Raw genomic sequence first — 16,803 nt, 5'->3', positions numbered from 1 at the left:
AGCATGCAGCTGACTCCGATGAATATGCCTTTACAATGATTGGGTGTTGAATGAACAATTCTATAGTCTTTCTCTTTATTCTATGTTCATGGAAATAATACATGTGTTTAGCTTCATTACACTTGGCTGCTCCATTGTCATGCACTTGAAGAAAAAAAAAGTTTTGAAAGCAATTATTTAAATTAATCAACTAATTAGAGCACACAAACTTTTGGTTTGATGAATGACAAAGTGAATATTGCAAAAAAAAAACATTTTCTGATCAAACACCTATTTTGGCCAAGTGTCTTTTGTGTGTTTTTGTTCTTTTCAAATAGTGACATCTTGTGGACACTCAGCCTCAGACACTGTGGTGAGCTATCCGTTGTTTGTTAAAGCCAGGTATTTAAAATGTAGCCTATGTTACTTGAGCACTGCTTTCATCTCTGTTATTTACGAATGTGAATATAAGGTTGATGATTGGATTAATTGTAGTGCTCATTTATGTGGGCTGGCCTAGCCAACTTGCTGATCCAGTAGGCTATTTGTCAGAATTTATAAAGCCTATGAATAGCCTACAAACAACTAGCCTGATCTGAGGAATGTAATTAAGTGCTAAAGAGAAGGGACATTTAGTAATAGGCTATGACATTAATTTAACGAGGCTAATTTCTGTTAAATTATTTTCTGGAGTTTCCATTCATTCAGCTATTAACTAGGCTAACTCATGGACAAAATGTTTAATTTAGATAACACTCACTGTGATTAATGAACAGTCACATATTTCAGCTTTTGATAAGTGCACTAAACGGTCAAAAACTAAGCATTTTGAACTAACAAGCATCGAAATTGCAACTATCGCCTCAGGACTTGTAAAGAAAGTTATCGCGATATCAGCCCAAACAGTCTGACTGCCAGGCACCTAGAGCAGCAGGGATGAGAGGAGAGACAGCAAAATAACTCGGTTGTTCAGTGCCAGTCTCAAGAAAGACCAAGCTTTAAAACACAGTTTACCGCCTCGGTTGTACCAGGAACCAAAAGTGCCAAGCCTGTTTGCTGTCAGACGTGATTTTCTGATTGTACGTCAAGTGAGATTTGAAAGGACGCGGCAACAAAAGCCAAATTGTATGTGTGCGGTGCTAACTGTTAGCTGACAGGCTAGCTAGCACAGCCATTGGAGCAATGGCGTTGAAAAGGATTCAGAAGGTGAGTGTATGTTTCTGTCGTGTGCCAGCCATACCTTGTAGTAGACACATACTCACAGTGTGGGCCACTCTGTGGAGGTATTATCAGTGTGTGGCCGTTTCTGTAGCTCGACATAGCCTTGGTTGCTTTTTGTACTCGCTTTTTTAAACACTGCACAGACAAAAGACGAGCTAACCACTGGTGGCCCTGTTGGTGCATTGCTACAGTACCGCTGACTGCCAGTGACCACTCAAACAGACACATTGTTTTGACAGCTAACGTTACGGGTTTTTTGTTTGTGTGTGTGTAATATTTAATTTTTCCTTCTGACATATAGCTTAGCAGCTTCTCAATACTTTGGTAAAGGTGGCTAATGTGAACCCGAGCAAGTCGTTTTTGCAGTGCAGCCGTGTGCTAGCAGTTATTTAGCAAAGGTTAGTGTAGGCTTTAGTCCTTGGTCTGGTGGTTTGACATGCACAGAATTTGCTATTAAATTTCTCAGCTTGTCAATTATCTTTTTCCTCGTGGTTGGTCACTGGGACCATGGTTGATGATGTGTTTAGCCGCTGAATGACAGCTGGTTGCTCGTTGCCAAAATTGAACCCTAGTGTCAGTGTTGCCATATATGGAAAGGCAAATGGGGCAGTGGAGCAGGCCACGGTGTGTATTTATATAACAGAATAGATAGGCTTCCTTTCAAGAGATATTAAATAACGGCCTAAATGTCTCCTTAACCATCTGTCGCGTTGCTGTCTCTGATCATTGTCATGTCTTGAATAGTATATAATGGGGTATGGCCGTGGCGTTTACATTTAGTTTCTGACATTATAATCTGAATATAACACACTATTTATTCATTTATTTATTGACTGGCACATATTTGTTTCATTCTGTTCAGCTCTATAATCTTCATACTTGGTATCCTTGGTACAACTGAACTGATGACTTAAATGTTCATGAAATTATCAGGATGAAATGAGAACCACCATTTACATGTATAATATCAGGACTGTGACGCAAACATGGCTGCCCCTGAAAAGACTGGCAGTAATTACAACCTCTCTCTAATTTAGGGTTGAACCCCCCCATAAAGTTTAGTAACTAAGTCCACCTCACATAGAGCTAGAAATTATATGGATTAAGATCAGACACTGTTGCAAAGATGTGCATATTTGCAGAAAGTTATTTCAAAATGAACACGATTCACAGTGCAGCATCCTTTTGACATTTGCATTGACCTACGCTCTAACCTAAGCTGTATTTCCATCAGAACCTGCATGTACTGAATATTTATGAATTTGAAATGGCTACTCCTTTTCTATTTAAAATAAATATCTTTTTCTTAATGGTGTTACCATACTACAACTGACCAGTAAAATCAAAGCTGATTCATTATGTGATTGTCCTACCTTTAGGAGCTATCAGACCTGCAGAGGGACCCACCTGCCCAGTGCTCTGCTGGACCAGTTGGAGATGATTGTAAGTAGTTAGAAAACTGCTGTGTCAGGGTATGCCTGAACAAAATCATGTTATTGCTACGTATAAATATATTTTAATAGAGTATGGCATGGAGTGGCAGGAGTTTGGATATTAGTGCTAAAATCATTAATAATATTTATTTGTCCCTTAGTGTTTCACTGGCAGGCAACGATAATGGGACCGGTAAGTAACACTGTATCTTAAACCAGTTGAAATATGCAGAAAAATAATAATTAAAAAAAAAAAACAATGACATTGCTGTGGAAAACTTATCTTGTTTCTATTTATATTTCAATAGAGTGACAGCCCATATCAGAGTGGAGTGTTTTTCCTCACCATTCACTTCCCGACAGATTACCCCTTCAAACCACCCAAAGTGAGTATGGATCTTCACACAATGAGGCATCAACATATTATGGAAACTTCACTTTATAGTTATTTGTTTTACTGTGCTCAAGGTAATTGACTTGACCGGAAAATAATATTTTTTTCCTGTTTTATCACAGGTTGCATTCACAACAAAAATTTACCACCCTAATATCAACAGCAATGGAAGCATTTGTCTGGATATACTGAGATCGCAATGGTCCCCTGCGCTTACAGTATCAAAAGGTAAGTGATAAAGAAAGATATATGTATTAGTGTATTGACATGTTTTTTATTTTGATGTGAATGTTGACCCATGGTACTAGGGCTGTTACTCTGTCACAGATATATGTAATGCATTATCATGGCATTAATTAATGTTATTAGCTACACCTGAGTGGACAAGTTAAAATGCACATTTGTAGAGTGTCCTTGTATCAGGAGGGAAAACTATATAAACACATTCCCTTATTTCCACATCAATGCCAGACTCAGATAGTATTATTTTTTAAAGGTAAAAAGACAATTCAGCATCTAATGAAGTTCTGACTCAATTTAGTGGTTAGGCTCTCTCTCTCTATATCTTTATGTCAGACTCAGGGTCCATAGCAAGACAAACACAACAACAGACACACAACACAAACGATAAAAGAGAAAGCTAAAACATAGCAATAGGGATTTACATAGTTCATATCAACAATAACACTGTTTATTTGATGATATTGACACATGGTGTGTGTATTCTTTGAGCACTGACATACATAATACTGTTGATTATATTTTAGAGTTTGATCATGTAGAGGCGCGTCTCAATAAATTAGGATATCATGGAAAACTGAATTTATTTCAGTAGTCCAATTCAAATCTTGAAACTCAAATTATATAGATTCATTACACATATCGAAATATTTTATGTTTTTGTTTTTTTGAATTGTAATGATCATGGCTTACATTTAATCAAAACCAAAATACAATCAATCTAAAAATCTGAATATTATGAAAAAGTTCACTTTTGGTGTCACACTCCAATCAGCTAATTGACTCAAAACACCTGCAACGGTTGCCTGAGACTTGAAATTGTTTCTTGTCTGGTTCAGTAGCTACACTATCATGGGGAAGTCCACTGACCTCCATGATATTCCTGTTTATTGAGATGTGCCTGTATCTATTGATATCCTAGTTTACTGAGTGTCAGAATCACATATTGTTATGTTGGTGTTAGAAATGGCTTGTTCTTAAAAGGTCCTTCTCATTGTAATCTTTTAACTAACTGTTCTTTTCATTCTTCTACAGTATTATTGTCAATCTGCTCTCTTCTTTGTGATCCAAACCCCGATGACCCACTGGTACCAGAGATTGCCCATACATACAAGGCTGACAGGGAAAAGTGAGTGTTAGATATGGATTGACTGAGTATTTTTTGTAGATGAAGTTGGCAGTTTGCAAATTGATCTGACACTTTCTTCTAAACTTTTTTTTTTTTTTTGCATTTGTTTTACAGGTACAACAAATTAGCAAGAGAATGGACACAGAAGTATGCAATGTGAGAATGCCAGGGAGATCAAAATAGAAATGAGAACAAATGAAACATGTTTGATTTGTAACTTGAGGCAAATGAGCAACAGAGGGGGAAAAAACCTAGACAACAGCCCATCTTTTGGAGAAGGAAGCGATTCAATGAGGTACAGTGCCACCTGGCTTTCCGTGTGCTGAGCTGCTACCATGTGCTGTCCTTCATGACTTGTATGGATCTGCTGAGCAGGACCTGATGGGCTCCTTAAAGCACTCCCATATGGAATACCGGAAAATCTTCACAGCCCATACCACCACACTCAGACTTTAAAACTGTTTCTCCTGCTATTGTGATCATCACTGTCATTGTTGCTTTTCATGCACATCATTTTCACTGTCAGAGTCATATCATTGTGCTACTCGGAAGCGAAATGTTTGATTGATTTAGGAGATTGGCTCTCCCTTCACTTCAGAGGTACTGTCGGTGTCCCACTGGATGTCTTGTTATTACTGTATTTCCATGTATTTAGTGGCCTTTCTGTGTTATTATTTTCAAACGGTATATGTGCAATTGAGGCAGAATGTTCCCTGTTCAACACAAAATGGTGCGGTGCCATTACCAGCAGCTGATCTGTTGGCACATAACTGTCTCTACCCCGAAACAATGTGAAAGATGTAAAGAAGGATTGGTCTCTGTCACCCACTACATTTGAAACTGTAACAGTATTTAGTGGTTTTGAAGACACTAGAAAGCTGCTATTAAGAGCCAGCTGGCCCTTGCCTCACAGTTGTGGAGCTCCATAGGGCAAATGTCAACATCTATTTCTCCTCACATGCTGTCATTGCCCTTATAACCTGTATTAAGTAAACACCCGTGGCTGGTGTCCATAGTGCACAAAGTACTACTGTTGTACGACTTGTTCCTTGTTGTGTAGCTATGAACATGGCTACTCTTTGGCATATAGCTAAGCTGTGTGCCGCCTCCTCAGTACAGTTACTCAGGTATCTAACCAAATCATCAGCCTTTACATGCAGTGACCCATGGTGAGGAAAGTGACCAGGGCCCATATCATCAGGCTTGGAAATATAATACTGATCTGCATTCACTGGTTTATTTACATAACAAAAAAACCATAGGTCATAAACGATCAAAGACAGATCAGCACTCCTGAGGTTTTTATGCATATAGGTGCTGATGGTCTGTGTTGCCATTTTTTCACAGAGGGTTTTTATTTCCTTCATCCTTCTCCAGCTCTATTAGTCACTATTTTCAATTTATTTTTCAACAACACTATGGATGTGTACAGCTGTTAAAATGATGCTGTAATACATGTACATGCTACTGTTTTTCTAAAACAAAATGGCATTTGGTTACAGCTTGTCACATACACTTAAAAGGAGAACTTGACGACAGAGTTGACATTTTGCAGAACCTCGTAATAATTTGTCACTGCATTCAGTTACTTGAGGTGAATAAATACGTAAGTTGCCACGACAATTTCACCTGCTTTAATATCGGGTGATGTGAAGTTTGTCAGTTTTTCTTTATGTTCATATTCATGATCTCGAGTCTGCAAAGGCTTGTTTTAGTTTTGGGATGAATAATCAACCATGACAGTAAAACCGTTTGTCTGGGTGATACATTTGTGACCTTTTGTATTGTATCCTTGAAAGCTTTAGTTTTAGGCTTTTTTTTTTTCATCCACCAGAATTGAACATGATTGTGACGTGTCATAATGTAATATTAGTTTCACTATAACCCATTGTGACTGTTGGATGAAGTAGTTAGGAAGTGCTATGATTTTTTTTTATTTAAGTCATGGCTCATAATGTGCTGATGCTGCCAATATAAAGGGAAATATTTGATGTTCAAAAGGGGAAGACAATTTGCTATTGAGGCATTACTGAATGGAATTATCCAGAAAGGTTCATAGTAAAGCATGGAAATTTTAGAAGCTTTGATTGTAGAATTAACACCATGGTTTAGGCACTGAATATAGGATTTGATCATTGTTAGCTGCTGTAGAGAAAATGGTCAAAACAAGTTTTCCTGAAGTACAGTATATACTAAAAGGTTTTGAAAATATATTCTCTAAATGCAGTGAAAGTGCTTTGCTGCTGGACTACAATTGAAAATAACTTGTGTGTATTAGTACTAGTTCAGACTTTGTGTGCATTGTCGTTTGTTCATCTGGCTATTTATTTATTTGAAAGCCGAGTATCTTCCAGTTCGATTGAATGCAGCCTCAATTCATCATGTCAATGATGCTACATTGACTTCCTTTGTCCAGTGTGCTCAATAGAGTTTATATAGGCAGCTTGGCATGCTTTGCACTCTGGAGAACCTTCTCACAGCCATTTGCCGGATATCAGGGATTTCGTTACAATTCATCTGCCTAACACCTCTGACTAAAATTTTAGCCTTAACCCTCATTTTGTATATATAGAGAGAACGTGTCATGAACTGTTAAATTTGCTATCAGGGCTGTATCCCCCAAATGGGTGATTCATTTCATCAGTAGACATGGAAACCTGCTTGAACAATACCAATATTTTTTTGTTCAAAATTTTCAGCCTGGCTTTCTCTGAACGCAGGACCAGCTTTCATGCATCTTAAAATTTGGAATATGTGTGCTTGAACTGCCACCATGAACGTCCACATGTCTTCACATAGCCTACACAAGATAACTATTGACCTTCTCATAACATATGAATAAAGTTCATCTTGGTTTACCGTTGTCTGCAGTAACTTCTTTTGTGCCTTTATCATAAGATGTGCTAACCAACATGAGGTGTGGTGGTCTGTCCTGTTGAGTCAACCTAAACAGCCAAAAATAATTATGCTTTGAGAAGAAAAGACGATTGTGCACAGATTGAACTAGTGTAGCTGAAATTGTTTCCCACAAAGGACCATAAAAGCATTGTAAAAAGTTGCTGTCGGCTGAAAACAGTGCATACCTGTTCAGATCACTCCAGGGTGCGCTTGATTTAACCACCTGCGCTGCGAGGTTTTTCTTTTGCTGTGCAGACAACACAACCTCTAATTGGCGGACCTTTATGTCTATCCTCTGAAGGCATGTTTGCACATTCAAGATTATCCGCAATTCGGCTGCACATATTTATTGCCGAGTGTAGGAAAATAAAAAAAATGGTGAAACCAAACTAGCCCCGCGCTTTCGGAGCGTCGCGCTAGCGCATATTCAAGCGACCCTGTCCTCCGAGCTGCAGCCGCTAGCTCATCTAGCTTCCTGCACAGCTGAAAGTCAGCATCATCGCCGCTCCTCCCAGTAGGAAGGGCGCATCCCGGATAGCTAGCTGGCTAGCTGTGTTCGGCTCAACGATGGCAGTAAACCTCAGCAAAAATGGCCCTGCATTAACAGCTGCATATAAAGAAGTGGTGGATGAAAAGTCCAGCACCGACTGGTAAGGAGCAGCTTTTTTATAACGGCGTCAGCTCCGTGAAGGAGGCTTTATACCAGCTGCAGTCTCGGCTAGCACTGACTCAGTCGTCAAGTAGTTAAGTTAACATTTATCCAATGTTAACCTAACGTTGGATAAACTTTCCCTCTGACCAAGTGGCACGTTGTTCACCACAACATACTTTGTACTGGCTACATTTTAAGCCATAGTGAGCTTTGTTTACACGGATGGGCGACTAGCTTCCTTACATTAATCCCCAGTCTGGTGTGAAGCGACGTTAAAGATGAGCTAACTGATTAGCAAGTAATATGTAAAGTTAAATGCTAGCTGGGTGCACTAACAGTATGGACACTCAATCCATGTGTCTTGCATGCATTTTCTCTTTGGATGAACGTATCTCTTATGAAGTTGAATGAATAAGTTGCTCAGTATCGACCTCACCCACTTCCTGGTAAGACATCAGAAGTTATATCAGACTAATATGCGAAAGTCAAATCAAGGAACTTCCTCTTTGCCTTCACTGATGTAACAGGGCTACTGTAGTAGGCTATAACTTGCTCGCCTGAAACCTGCTGTGACAGCTGCAGTGTTTAATGATGACCTGAATTAATTAATCTCAAGGAGGAATGCCCAGGGAGTCCTGCTGCCTCCAGACACTCTGCTGAGTGTGTGACTTTCTTCATTGGGCTGACACAGTCTATGAAACCACCAACTTCCCATCAATGTATTATACCCTGTGCATACACTTTGAAACCAACTGTTAATGAAGAAGTGATATTGCAGTCGCTAGTTTCACAGTGTGCAAGTTCCACATACCTGTTACTGAAATGAAAGTGCTATATCTCATGTATAAACTAGAAATAAATAGTACACGCCAAATTTAGCAAACACTGAGTTGTGTTTTGCTGAAACTTACATCCCAAATAGAAAGTAGTTATTGTTGTAATATGTACGTGCCTATAATGTTAGTTATAATAATATATCAAGGTATCTGAACAGGTCATAGATCATTCCTCTATGCCTTACTGAGGTTAAACCATAAAGTTGGTCCTGATGAGGGTCAATAAACCGAAACGTTGACTCAGTAAACAGAGCTCGCCTGAGTGCGGGAGCAAGTTGTGATTTTTATATTAAACCATAAAGTTACCCATGCCATGATTTTCTATGAAATAGGACCTAAAGGCCATGGACATGATTTGTAATCATAATGAAAACCCATTACTTCTGGCATTAAATGAAACTAAAGCAAGTTCAACTTTACTGACTCAAACTACAAAACTTACCCAATCCTGTCGCATTACAAACCACTCTGTTTAAACCACACTATATTATTGATGAATATGATCATCTTGTCTCTTCTTAACCTGTATGTATCTAACAAACAAACAAACAAACAAACAAACAAACAAAAAACCTATTTAGCTGATTCAGTTGTCAAGTGGAAGTCATGTAAGTCACTGTAAGAGCATAAAAGCAGAGACTTCTTCATTTCTTGCTCCATGCTAATTAAGATGACACAGGAGTGCAGGGGCATTTTGTGCAGGAAATGACCCAGCATTGACTCAGTCGGTGTACGGCTGCTAATCCCTAGCTATTTTCATTGCATATCCAACAGTAAAGAAAATCAGTGAAATCTTTACCAGTGCAGGGACACACAGCGTGTAAAGATAACTTGGTATGTCAATTTTAAAGTGGGGTTAAAATGTAGCAATACTCAAGGATATTTACACTACCCTACTTGACTTAAACAAGGTTTACAAAACATTTGCTGTTCAGTGGAGAAGTGTGAAAAGAGGAAATACTCCTCCGTCTATCTGTGTGATCTGTTTTGAGGAGGTGTATTTAACATCCTTAATCGTGTTTTTGCTCCAGGGCCTTGTTCACCTATGAGGGAAACAGCAATGACATTCGCCTGGCAGACAAAGGAGGTGAGTGGATGATGTTGTGGGAAAGTTTTTTATGATCTGAACACGACATTATCAGAAGTGTGCAGGAATTTCATTGTCAGCATACAGCTGCAGTTGTGGAATATCAGCACAAAAGGATCGCTTGCCTCTGCTGTCTCACCCCCATCATTTGTAAGAGGAAAGAAATGTCCACAGTTACACAACCAACCACAGTAACCACTCCACTTTTCCACAATGTTTATGTATCAGATGGAGGACTGGAGGAGCTGGTCGAGGAACTCAACAGTGGAAAAGTGATGTACGCTTTCTGCCGGGTCCAGGATCCAAATTCTGGCCTGCCTAAATATGTCCTCATCAACTGGGTTAGTGCTACACTTAACTAGTGCTCATTGTTTGTCTTCTTTGTGGTGGCCATTCCTGAGCGTGGACAATGCTTGATTTGTTTCAGACTGGGGAAGGAGTGAAGGATGCCAGGAAAGGACTATGTGCAAATCATGTCAGCTCCATGGCCAATTTTCTGAAGGTAGCACTGGTTCCATTTTTGAGTTTATGCATCTAAATTTCTACTGCATCCTATTTATGGTTACAAAGGAGGTCATCTGTGTGCTAAATTGCATGTTAATTATGGTTTTCAGAAGGACTCAAAATAAAACCAAACAAAGGAGACTAGGGTACAGCATACTGCAGGCATTGTTGGAATAATACAGTAGCTTTGTGTGTTGCGGCGTGTCAATTCCATTCATATCATTAAAGCAGACCGCCTGTAAACAGACTATTGGGTGGTGCATGCACCAACCGAGACAGCAAATGTAGGCGTTTCCCTGTTTTTTTGTGTATTAAAAGGAACTTTCATTTCCTGCTGTTTCAGGGCGCCCATATCACAATAAATGCCAGAGCTGATGAGGACGTTGAACCCGAGGCGATCATGCAGAAAGTGGCCAAAGCCTCAGGAGCAAACTACAGTTTCCACAAAGAAGCCTCCAGCCGCTTCCAGGACAGCGGTCCTCAGGGTCCCGTGGTATGCAGTGCACTCCTGTTTGCTTGTCTTGGTTGTTAGAATGATAGGCACTGGGCCAGATCACAACTAAGCTCCTTAATCTCAAAACATGCATGGCTACATTTGAAATGCCTGTCCTTCTATTCACAGGAAGCAAACATTTCTATTAAACCATTTTCAAACACCCAAGCAGAAAAATATGAATTGCCTCACTGTCTTATCTGAGCCTAGTTGTGGAAAAGATTTTTAAAAAACTACTACTACAAATAATATATAATAGTAGGGTCAATCTAATCTTTAGTATGAGACATCGGTTGCAGAGAGCCTTTATATCACATCACATATTTCAGTTTTAAGTAAGAATTAATCATACAACTTTTGTAAACTACTGTACATTTTCTTGTTACATGAATCTGTGTTCTCATGTGTACACACTCTTATTAAATGGCCTTTTCCTTCCTGTAGGGCTCAGTGTACAAGAAGACCAACGCTATGTCGGAAATCAGAAACACCAATAAAGACACCTTCTGGGCACAGGCGGAGGTAGGCCCCTCAACGTGTATTTAACTAACGGTAACTTCAAATTCACCTTTGACACGGTGTGAAGAGAACCTGAAGTTGACCGAAAAAATCACTTCTTTAAAAAATGTGCAAGATGGTTTTGAATCACTGACTCCCTGAAATTGCAACTCTCAAAATTCCACCTAAACAGTCGGGCAGTTTTGATGTAACAACAATCTAACAACAGTCAGCAAAAGCACAATTGTAACTCTGTTCTCTCTTTGCAGTTTCTGCTCAGCAGCACCTGTCACAGATGCACCTAGATAGCGGCATTCACGGCCGTCTAGTTTTTCTCAGATGATGTGTCATGAAGTCAGATTTTTGAGAACTGGTAAACCAAAGCTGGTCTGTTTGTCCTTTTTAGAAAGAAGAGGAGAGGCGTCGGCAGGAGGAGCGGCGTAAGGCAGATGAGGAGCGCCAGAAGCTGGATAGGGAGAGGAAAGACAGGGAGGCCAAGGAGGCAGTAGTGAGGGACAAAAGGGACAAGGATAGGGCCTCTCAAATCGAGGAACAAAAGTGGGTAGCAACTGGGGGAAAAAAGTGCATCAGTTTCATCATTTGATAGATTCAAATTACATTTCCTCTGTCGTCTAAATGGCCTTTTGTTGAATAGGAAGTACCAGCAGCAGCAGGAAGCTGACAGTAAAGAGCAGGAGAAGCAACGCTGGGTGAGTGTCTAACAAGATCACACTTTGAGTAAATGGGGTTTCAAGTGTGAAGTAACTCAACAGAGACTTATATGAGGAAGTGATGTGATTCAGGTGAGAGTGAATGTGAATTGATGCGAATGTAACTTTCATATTGACTGTGAGCCACTTTTCTGTGATTATGCTGATTGCTTAAATAAGTTTCAGTAGCGCGCGCATCTTGTTAGCACATAAACACTCAGGAAGGTAGCCAGTGTCAGCAGTGTCAACATTGATATTGATCATCAGGAGGAGCAGGAGAACCAGGCAGCCCAGAAGAAAGCAGTCAGGAGAGGTGAATCAGTGGAGAAGGCCAACGTGAGTTCCCCTTCCTGAAAGTGATCTCTTCTGGCCAAACCGCTTTCCCTTTTCTCACCTATCTCAAGAAAAAGCATTTTGTCTATTTCTGATCAGATGTGACCCATTCGAATCTCAACATAACACAACCTGTCTTCTTCTTCTCGCCTTGTCTTTTGTTGCATGGTGTCTTCCCACAATACACTGAGAAAACTGTATTTTTTTTTTCTTTGCACCATTAAAGGGATAGTTCACCCAAAATTCAAATTTCACTCATTATCTACTCACCCTCATGTCGACTAAGGGTTGGGAGAAGTTTCAGAGTCCTCCGTGCCTTCTCGGAGTTACAGCGGGGCTCTGCGCAGCACTGCATTGCCATATGACGGTAGCGAACGGGGCTCACTTTTCTTCGTCCAAAAAGACACACCAAAAAACATCCAAATACCTCTATACTGCTCATCTGTAATGTCCCTCTTGTATTGAAGCCCCGACATGAGAAATTGTTCCAAAAAAAATTAAATAAGTCTATATTTTAAGCTTGTTTGTAGCAGAAGCTCCCAGTGTCTCAGTTCACTGCTCTGCCTGTGTCAATGCAAATTTCGTGCGATTTGCACTGACAGAGGCAGAGCCATGAACTGGGTGTCAGTGCAAATCGGTATTTGGTATTTGGATGTTTTTTGGTGTGTCCTTTTCCCTTAGTCGACATGAGGGTGAGTAGAAAATGAGTGAAATTTGAATTTTGGGTGAACTATCCCTTTAAGCAGGACCCTGGGATACTAACTGTAGATATTATTTGTTTGTTTGTTTTTGTAGGAGGCGGCTTCTCTCATCTCTCAGCGTGCTGTGAATCCCAGAGAGATGTTCAAACAGAGGGAGAGGGGGATAACTCCCAGTGACTCTGACGTCCCCCCTGCTGCCCCGGCCCCTGCCAGCCCCCAGCCAGGTATCACCCGTGCGTCAACAGTGACCTCGTCACATAAATCAATTTGCTTTAAACGTCACAGCGCTTCCTGTATTGTTGCCAGGCTCTCTTGGCCCCCTCTCAGGGAGCGCTACGTACAAACCGGAGATTTCTCTAGAGGGGACTGCTGTCTCCCAGCGCCGGCCTTTTGCAGGGCTTTTAACTTTCCATCAAAGTGTCTAGGTGTCTCATAGTCATACTTAACACTGTGTCTCCATCATGGTGTCCTCTCTTTTTCTGCTCAACCTGTCTGCTCTGTTTTTTTTCTCTCTCGTCCATGTTTTGCATGTTTTGGGGGTTCCATGTGTGTCTCTGCTCAGGGCGTCTGCAAAGCCCTTTTCTGTCTAAGCAAGCATATGAGTCTGAGCGAGCCAGCTCTCCTCAGCGTCAGCCTTCGCCTGTGCCAGCAGGCATTGCCTCTCCTGTCCGTGCCGCAGGTGTGAGCTTCACACAAACACACACACACATTTACACAAATGCATACACTGGGTGACGGTCTCATACTTAACTTGAAAAAGCTATGCTTCATCTTCTCATCGCTGTTCTCGTGTGTGTCATCAACATACTCATAATCATTATAATCAATTTCATCATGAGTCAGACTTCCATTCGCCATACTTTCTGTTTTTCTAAGAAACGTAGAGATTATTGCGTTGGTGCTCCTTGTGTGAACAGAATTCCCCTGGTGGCTGGTTTTCAGCCTGTGTGGACTTGTGGATGTGTTCCTCTGTGTACATGCATGTCTGTGCTTGTGTTTTGGGTGATAAGAGCCTGATGTGGATGATGGACAGTCCAGGTGTGAGTATGATGAGCAGGAGGCAGCCCCACAGGAGCAGGAAAAAGGTGGGGCCCATTTCACACAGTGTTAACATCAGCTTTCCAACACTCCCATCTGCTTCTTATGAAAACGCATCTGAACAAACTGTGTTAACTCCCTCCAGCCAAACTGTGCTGCCAGGATTCAGCTGCTGCTGCCGCCACCTGCTGGTGGAAAGACAGCTCAGCTCAGACTCAATCTCACTGACAAATTGTCTGTCTTTACAGAGGAGGCACCTGCCGCCAACGTCGACGTCCAGGAAGAGCCCGCTAAGGTGGTTGTTTACTTATATTTGGCAGGAGAGTTTTTGTTCCATCTATAATCTGAAACATAACTTGACCTCATTCCCGTTTCCAGGTGGAGGAGACCAACGCGTATGATGTGACTGTGACTGAGGAGAGCTCAGACCGAGGCATCTGTGCCAGAGCCTTATATGACTACCAGGCTGGTAAGTTATTTATTTATTTTATCATAGTGCTGTAACGGCTATAAACAGATATGTGGTCAGGCAAATGTAATGATTATTAGCAACTTAGTAGCACCCAGTTTTGGCATTGATGTGCCCCCTTTGAAACTGCAAAAAAAATACATTTAAATGCAGGCTTAGAAAAAACCCCGCAACTGCCAAAACAATCCCTTTCCCCCTCACAGCTGTGACCATTGCCCCAGACCTGTCCACACCTGTTTTAGCCGGTCTCAGTTGAGCTAATTCCTATGCTACATTTGCACATCTCATTCTATCATGCACATCGGCCAGGACCAGTTCACCCTTGAACCACATCGCATGACAGATAAAGCAGCAGCAATGACGTGAGGCTTCAGCAGATGCAGCAGAGTCGATGGAGAGTGACAGAAAAGGGGATGTGTGGGTGGTCGGAAGGATGAAAATGCCCCAACCTCTTAACGCTATTCAACACTTAAACTAGTACCTACTGTTGGGTTTTTCACAGCTTTTATGTGGTCAAGAGATCAGCGTGGTGTTATTGTGGAACAAGTGGCTGTGCATAGATTATGTTTAAGTGGAAATCTCAAAGATTTGAATCTACAAATTATATACAGGGATGTGGTCCTTATGTTAACAGTTTATTGATATTACTCACACGTGTAAAATCCCAAGGAACAAATGAGTAACGCAAAGTTAGTGATGTGTGTTGGACCAAGGTGATAGACCACACAAGTGTGATTCAAAAACAAATTGCATTTTCTGAATTGCAACCCCAAAGGTGACAAGATAGAGATCTTCCAGATCGCTGCTTGAACTCAATAGTGTATTTAGTGTGGGGGTTAGAACTGTAGGCTAATTAACCCACGGTACTTCAAATAGGTATTAGATGTTGTTCACATTGAAAACATTTACAGTTTGAGCTTTGCTGATGTTCACCGCCTCTTTTCCTCCTTCAGCCGACGACACTGAGATCTCGTTTGATCCCGACGACATCATCACCGGGATCGAAATGATAGACGAGGGCTGGTGGCGAGGCTACGCTCCAGACGGCCATTTTGGGATGTTCCCGGCCAATTACGTGGAGGTTATGTAGCCCGGCGTGTACGGCCCCCCCACACACACACACACACACAAACAACCACCGCCCCACCCCCACCTGCGCAGACCAACACACTGGCAGCCCCCCAGAGGACCGTTTGCTGTTCAACAACAAACAAGCAAAGTCCTCGCACACAAGTGATCTGACTGAAACGCAGCAAACATGTCTCCACATCATGGACCAATGAACAGATGGTAATCGCGGGCCAGAAATCCTTCCACATTTCAAGAAAGCGTTTTCATTAAGTTATTGATGTAAGCAACTGATAGGGAAGACCAAGCGACCAAACCCCCCCCCAGAATAAATCTCTTTACCTTTTAGATGTGATGAAGTACAGTATCAGCCTTTGTTAAGTCTTAAAGTCAATAATAGCACTTCTAGCTCACATTCCTTACAAAGTGACTTCAGTTCTATTTCAGGTATTATTTTGTTGTTACTTGTAGCAAATGCTCCTGTACATTTCAGGAAAAAAAAAAAAAAAAAAATCAAGACGGTGGTACCAGCTACAGTGTAATCTTTTGCCTTGTTTTTGCCTTTCTTTACCGGCAGACTGAATTTCCCCTATTTTTTATGTGATTGAACTTACAACCTGTGTGACTTTCAGACCCTGTTTTAGTACTGATCTGACTGTGGTTGAAGTGAATATTTAAAACAAAAAAAAAAAACAGATCGTTTGCTGTGCTCTAGGTGGTTGACGTTTTAGTGGGGAATGCGTAAATGGTTAAGTTCCCTTTAACTGTGAGATTATAACGGTTTGTTTTCATTTCAGTTCCTTCCTCATACGAACCAAATCATTTCAACATATTTAACTTTTCAGGGACAAGCTAAAGAGAAAAATAATAGAAGCCAGCGTTATTTTTCCAAGACATTGGATCTTGCTGTCCTGAGAGTTGGGTGCATAACAAATCTCTAAGGGTCATATGTGTTATTGTGGTGCCATAATGGGGATAAGTGAATGCAGTGGTACACCCTGAAAAGTGCTTGATGATATTTTAATTGAACATTTGACAGCGGGTTGCAGGTTCACTGTGTTTATTGTCAAACAGAATTCTTGCTCTTTTAAAGCTTGGAGGTCAGTCAATAAAAGAAAAA

The 16,803-nt window shown here is 40.9% G+C and overlaps 2 protein-coding genes across 7 annotated transcripts; both read left to right on the top strand.

The window, feature by feature from the left end:
* The first annotated feature begins 903 nt into the window (after positions 1–903).
* ube2d4 (ubiquitin conjugating enzyme E2 D4) lies at positions 904–7,254 on the top strand. Its single transcript, XM_085787244.1, has 7 exons — positions 904–1,185; positions 2,580–2,643; positions 2,795–2,826; positions 2,942–3,019; positions 3,150–3,255; positions 4,303–4,396; positions 4,511–7,254. The coding sequence occupies exons 1-7, from the start codon at positions 1,162–1,164 to the stop codon at positions 4,554–4,556; spliced, it is 444 nt and encodes a 147-aa protein (XP_085643370.1). The 5' UTR covers positions 904–1,161; the 3' UTR covers positions 4,557–7,254.
* A 555-nt stretch (positions 7,255–7,809) lies between these two features.
* On the top strand, positions 7,810–16,803 carry dbnlb (drebrin-like b). Of its 6 annotated transcripts, XM_085787238.1 has the most exons (15): positions 7,810–7,944; positions 9,814–9,869; positions 10,098–10,210; positions 10,297–10,371; positions 10,717–10,866; positions 11,311–11,388; positions 11,771–11,922; positions 12,020–12,080; positions 12,345–12,410; positions 13,203–13,332; positions 13,671–13,787; positions 14,119–14,193; positions 14,395–14,441; positions 14,525–14,615; positions 15,569–16,803. In XM_085787238.1, exons 1-15 carry the CDS (start codon positions 7,862–7,864, stop codon positions 15,703–15,705), a joined length of 1,431 nt encoding a protein of 476 aa, XP_085643364.1. In that variant the 5' UTR covers positions 7,810–7,861; the 3' UTR covers positions 15,706–16,803. The 6 variants fall into 6 exon arrangements, with proteins under 6 accessions (XP_085643364.1, XP_085643365.1, XP_085643366.1 ...); XM_085787239.1 differs by lacking the exon at positions 12,345–12,410 and having other exon boundaries at positions 12,020–12,074; XM_085787240.1 differs by lacking the exon at positions 13,671–13,787.

This window comes from Trachurus japonicus, chromosome 9, assembly GCF_045865225.1.
Source record: "Trachurus japonicus isolate A0001 chromosome 9, Traja_1.0".
NCBI lineage: Eukaryota > Metazoa > Chordata > Actinopteri > Carangiformes > Carangidae > Trachurus > Trachurus japonicus.
Note: the sequence above shows the minus strand (reverse complement) of the source record. Positions and strands in the feature narration are given on the sequence as shown.

Bases quoted from the DNA above. Each gene is read 5' to 3' on its own strand.
- ube2d4 (XM_085787244.1), top strand. From the start codon at position 1,162: ATGGCGTTGAAAAGGATTCAGAAG. The intron at 2,827-2,941 runs GTAAGTAACACT...ATATTTCAATAG, and splicing joins AGGCAACGATAATGGGACCG to AGTGACAGCCCATATCAGAG. The intron at 3,020-3,149 runs GTGAGTATGGAT...GTTTTATCACAG, and splicing joins ACCCCTTCAAACCACCCAAA to GTTGCATTCACAACAAAAAT.
- dbnlb (XM_085787238.1), top strand. From the start codon at position 7,862: ATGGCAGTAAACCTCAGCAAAAATGGCCCTGCATTAACAGCTGCATAT. The intron at 11,389-11,770 runs GTAGGCCCCTCA...TGTCCTTTTTAG, and splicing joins CCTTCTGGGCACAGGCGGAG to AAAGAAGAGGAGAGGCGTCG. The intron at 13,788-14,118 runs GTGTGAGCTTCA...TTGGGTGATAAG, and splicing joins CTCTCCTGTCCGTGCCGCAG to AGCCTGATGTGGATGATGGA.